A 5041-nucleotide genomic window follows, 5' to 3' on the forward strand; every position below is an offset into this window, starting at 1 on the left:
GCATCTTTTGCCCCCACTAGCCCTGCTCTGGGCTCGGTGGCGCCCGCTTTGACCCTGGAGATGAGAATCCTGGGCGACCATGAGAGACGTGTCCACCGAGAGACACGCGAGCCTACGACTGGCCTGGTTTTGCCGCGGGTTTTGGTGTCTCTCAGGACTCCTGCACCTCGGGTACTATCGCCAGACCCCAGGAGGCCGGAAAATGACCACCCGGCACCCGCGGCTCAAGCCGAACGGAGCCCGCCAGCTCCTAGGCTTCACTCTGCCGCGCCCTTGGGGCGAGTGAGCCGGGGCGCTCCGCGCAGAGGGAATGCAGAGGGGAGGGGGAGGCGGAGGAAGGTTGGGAGGGAAAGAGGGGGTGGGTGTTGCGGGGAGGGGGGCGGTGCGGCAGCCTTTCCTGGGAGGAGAAGTGCGGGTTCCTGGCTCTCTGCTCGCACTGTTTTAATCAGACCGGTGCAGCCTCGAGCTGGAGTAGCCAGCTTGGCCTGGAGCAATGCGAGCGGGCCCCAGAGAGCGGCGGCGGCGCGGCGGCCGAGTGAGTGAGTTCACCCGGAGGGCCCCAAACCCGCCCCCAGGGATGTGGCAGAGGGGACCCAGGCCAGGGAGGCGCGGCCAGGAGAGCGCTGCGTTAGGCACAAGACTCTCCGGAGGATAGTGCTCTGTTGCCCTCCTCCAGCGCCCGGACTGCGCGACTCAGCGTGCGGGAGGCCGTGGCCGGGCTCCAGAGCCGCCCTAGTTCTGCACCGGACGAGTAGCGATGGTTAGAAGAAGAGGTGCCCTGGGCCCCGGTGTTGGGGGCGGGCGGAGGGTGGGGACTGTAGGAGGTGGTGGGCGGCGGTGCCAACCCTCTAGTTGGTTTCTGGGAAGCAAAGCGCGCCGGAGAGACGGGAGGCTGAAGAGCCGCGGGCCGCGGAGGGCCCCGCGCGGGCGCCGCAGCCCATTGTGCGCCTCACGCTGCGCGCTCTGTTGCAGAGGAGCCCCGGCCTGGAAGGGTGGATGCGTCTCTCCGGAGGCCCGGCAGCCTCGCCCGCTCTAGTCCAGCGGAGCCGGAGCGCCTCGGACCAATCCCCGGTGATTATGCAAGACAGCGGACCAATCAGCTCCGCCAGCTCATGAATATTTATGACCTTGGCTGAGTCAAAGCTTTGAAGCGAGTTTGGGCAGCTCGGCAGCATCATGCTTAGACTTTTCAAAGAGACAAACTCCATTTTCTTATGAATGGAAAGTGAAAACCCCTGTTCCGCTTAAATTGGGTTCCTTCTTGTCCTGAGAAACACAGAGACCCCCAAAAGGGAAGCAGAGGAGAGAGAGACCCACACCCAGACCCCGCGAGAAGAGATGACCATGACCACCATGCCAGAAAGTCTCAACAGCCCCGTGTCGGGCAAGGCGGTGTTTATGGAGTTTGGGCCGCCCAACCAGCAAATGTCTCCTTCTCCCATGTCCCACGGGCACTACTCCATGCACTGTTTACACTCGGCGGGCCATTCGCAGCCCGACAGCGCTTACAGCTCGGCCTCGTCCTTCTCCCGACCGCTGGGCTACCCCTACGTCAACTCGGTCAGCAGCCACGCGTCCAGCCCCTACATCAGTTCGGTGCAGTCCTACCCGGGCAGCGCCAGCCTCACCCAGAGCCGCCTGGAGGACCCAGGTACGTGCGCCTGCCAGGGAGAGGAAGAGGTACGGAGGGAGGGAGAGAGGGAGGGGGGGGAGAGAGAGAAAGGAGGGAGAGGAGAGGAGGAGAGAGAGGTGGGATGGGGGTGGGGAGGGCGCCGGAGCAGTGAAAGGTTTCGGGTATCAATCTCTGCATCCCTGTCGTAGGAAAGAAATTAAAAAAAAATATATCCACCCAATTTGCAACTATCCAGCAGAGGATAAATCCAAGAGCGTCCCCTGGCATTGGCTGGGCCTCTGGGCGGCTCCGTGCGCCAAGCACACAATGCCCTGCTGGAAAACAGAAACCCACATGTGCACGTATTAGTCTCGGTAATTATTTATTGCGTAGCGCTATAAACAATGTATGCAATTAAGGGTAATTAAACCTCAACTACCGCCTGCAAAAATAGCAAACTTTCCCTGCAAAGGCAGGAGCTGCGCGCCTGCAAACTGCCCCAGTCCGCCTGCAGCGCCCGGGGTCGGGCCCTTTGGACTTGGCCGGACCCTTCCCCGGCTTTCGGAGTTTCTTGAGCGATCTCCCTCCTGCTCCTTCCTCTGTCACCCCTCTGAGGTTACTTGCTCTCGGCTCCCCACACTCAAGGCAGTCCCTCGCCTTAACAACGGCCCCCACTTCTGCTGTTCCTCCAGGGGCTGACTCGGAGAAGAGCACGGTGGTGGAAGGCGGTGAAGTGCGCTTCAATGGCAAGGGGAAAAAGATTCGCAAACCCAGAACGATTTATTCCAGTTTGCAGTTGCAGGCTTTGAACCGGAGGTTCCAGCAAACTCAGTACCTAGCTCTGCCCGAGAGGGCGGAGCTCGCGGCCTCTTTGGGACTCACGCAGACGCAGGTACCTCGCCGCTGCCCCACCGTGGCGCCGTGCAGGCTTCCCGCGGCCCACCTGCCCCCTGGAGCTTCATTTCTTGCTCTCTGGGCCTCGGGGATCTGTATGCGTGTGTGTTTGTGTGTCCTGTCCCTCGCTCTCACAACATCTCTCCTTCCTCCCTAGTTTTCTCTGCCCTGGCTCTGTCGCTGCACTCTGTACTCCGCGCTGCCGGCCGTGCGGCCCTCCGTCCCTGGACAATCTGATTAGGGGCGCAAGAAAAATTTCCCTAGGCGTTTTGTTTGGGGACTCTGAGGTCACACGTGCCCGAACAACTGGAACAATAGACTCGGGGGTTAATCCCTTCTTTGCCTTTAAAGTGTATGGACTAATCACTCGGGGCCTGGGCTCAAGCCTCTGTCTCCCTCCTCCTTACCGAGTTTGGTTGGGGGTGGGGGGAGATCCTTTCCTCTGCCCTCTCACCTACCAAGTCCCAGAGCCTGGAAGAGAAACGGACCCTTCCTTCCCTGTTTTCTCTAAGATTCTGGGAACCCCTTGGACGTTCTGATCACGACTGCCGCGGGTTTCCAACGTCCAGGCCGGGATTTGGAGCAGAGCTGGGAGATGCTAACTAAGGAAAGGTTGATTTGAGTCCAAACGAAAAGTTTAACAAAACCCGGTGGCCTCAGTCAGCCCGCAACTCACTCAAGGGCAGAGATGATGAAGCAAAGAGAAGGCGGGTCGCATTGCAAATAAATTTCCTCCACTTCTTTTCTCCACTCTTTTATTGATGTTCACACTGGAATTGAAGGCTTGGTGTTTTGTGGGCTCTGTGTCTTACCCAGACGATTGCCGGCCTCGGGCTGAAGGCCTGGATCCCGGCGCCGCTCACCACCACGCCCCCTGGCTCTCAGAGAGCCGCTCCAGCCGGCCTCCCGGGCGGGCGGTGAGGCCTCCCAGCCTTTGGTTCTTAGGCGGGAAGGACGACGTGTTTGCTTCTCCAGCAGGGAGCCTCCGGGTTGCGCAGAGCAGGGGGCCGGTGTGTGAGTGTGGGGGGTGGTATCCTCGTATCCTCTCACGCTGATCCCACGGCTCCCTTATCTCCCCAGGACCAAGGTAGGCACAGTGGACCTAGACCGAGTCACGTTGTTGTCCGCTCTTGCAGGTCAAGATCTGGTTCCAGAACAAGCGCTCCAAGTTCAAGAAGCTGATGAAACAGGGCGGGGCGGCTCTGGAGGGTAGCGCGCTGGCCAACGGCCGGGCGCTGTCTGCTGGTTCCCCGCCGGTGCCGCCCGGCTGGAACCCCAACTCCTCTTCCGGGAAGGGCTCGGGCGGCAGCGCGGGCTCCTACATCCCCAGTTACACGTCGTGGTACCCCTCGGCGCACCAAGAAGCTCTGCAGCAACCCCAACTCATGTGAGGTGGCGCGCCCGCACCCGCCCGCCTCCTTCCCGTCTCCCACGGCCCGGGCCCCTCCCGCCTCCCGGTCCATCCACCCTGTCCGCGTGCCCTGGGTCTGGAGGAGAAGGGCCCAGAGGGGAAGAAGAAGGAACAATGAAGGCAGGACGCCCGCCGCCTCCTCGGAGTCTCGCGCGCTCTGGCCCGGCGACTTCCCCGGTGCCCACGCCCGACCTCGGCCGCGCAGTGACCGCAGAAAGCGGCCTGGAAGCGCAGGTACAGCGGTCCGAGCCAGCGGGCAAGGCAGCCAGAGCCCGCCGGACCCGACCGCCGACCCTCAGCTGTGGGGCTATCAGGAAAACAAAACCATGTAGAAAAAGCAAAAGCTCTTTTCTGTCCCGTCCGTCTCTTGTCTCCTTTCGCTCTGTATCTGTGCGCTGACGAAGTCGAGATTCTCGTCCGTCCGCTGTCCTAGTTCTTCGGCCTCTGAAACAAGTCACCAGGTCGGAGGAGGCTTGGTCCACCGGGCCACCCAGTTCCGGATACTGGATCGTTTTGTCTTTTCGGACCTTTTCCTGGGCCTGCCTAACCATCGGCCTGGCTCGTTCGGGGATTGGGGGAAACGAGGGAGGGGGTTTTTATTTATTGAGAAGTGGACTTCTCCTGAGGCTGAAGGAAGGTTCGGCCCATTCGCGATTTTGCGGGGCGCGAGGAGAGCAGGATCCAAACGTACCCACTCCTTTAAACGCACTCAGAAAAACGAATGAGGAGGACCTGGTGATTTTTAACTTATACAGTAACTTTTGTACTTCGCTGGTATGGAGAGGTTGGAGCCGAATGATTTGCATTTTTTACATGTCCCATATTATTTTAAAAAAAGAAGAAAATAGAGAAAGAAATGAAGCCAACAAAATTTCCTCAGCTCGAGAAGAACGTTTGATCACTTTACCTGGTTAAGAAGAAACATCCTAATTCTTTCCTTGTGGGGAGAGAGAGAGCTCGAACTGATGGGCAGGGAGAGAAAAAAAACAGGCAGGGCGCGCCAATGCCCTAATGCCAGGGGTAAAGTAAGATGAAAGCAGCTTTACAACAATCCCCAGAGGCTCGACCACAGAGCACCACCTTGAATGCACAGTCTCTGGTGCAGGATCTATTTGCTGTACATA

The 5041-nt window shown here is 59.6% G+C and overlaps 1 protein-coding gene across 2 annotated transcripts; it reads left to right on the top strand.

Annotated features, from left to right (window-relative positions):
• The first annotated feature begins 1158 nt into the window (after positions 1–1158).
• Positions 1159–3897, top strand: DLX1 (distal-less homeobox 1). 2 transcript variants are annotated; one of them, XM_065927911.1, is made up of 3 exons: positions 1159–1651; positions 2305–2504; positions 3643–3897. In XM_065927911.1, the coding sequence occupies exons 1-3, from the start codon at positions 1339–1341 to the stop codon at positions 3895–3897; spliced, it is 768 nt and encodes a 255-aa protein (XP_065783983.1). In that variant the 5' UTR covers positions 1159–1338. The 2 variants fall into 2 exon arrangements, with proteins under 2 accessions (XP_065783983.1, XP_065783984.1); XM_065927912.1 differs by lacking the exon at positions 2305–2504 and having other exon boundaries at positions 3643–3840.
• The last annotated feature ends 1144 nt before the right edge of the window (positions 3898–5041 follow it).

The sequence above is a fragment of the Muntiacus reevesi genome, chromosome 3 (assembly GCF_963930625.1).
Source record: "Muntiacus reevesi chromosome 3, mMunRee1.1, whole genome shotgun sequence".
Classification (NCBI taxonomy): Eukaryota; Metazoa; Chordata; class Mammalia; order Artiodactyla; family Cervidae; genus Muntiacus; species Muntiacus reevesi.

Excerpts from the sequence above, each read along its gene's own strand:
- DLX1 (XM_065927911.1), top strand. The coding sequence starts at position 1,339 with ATGACCATGACCACCATGCCAGAAAGTCTCAACAGCCCCGTGTCGGGC. Across the intron at positions 1,652-2,304 it reads GAGCCGCCTGGAGGACCCAG|GGGCTGACTCGGAGAAGAGC; the intron begins GTACGTGCGCCT and ends CTGTTCCTCCAG. Across the intron at positions 2,505-3,642 it reads TGGGACTCACGCAGACGCAG|GTCAAGATCTGGTTCCAGAA; the intron begins GTACCTCGCCGC and ends CCGCTCTTGCAG.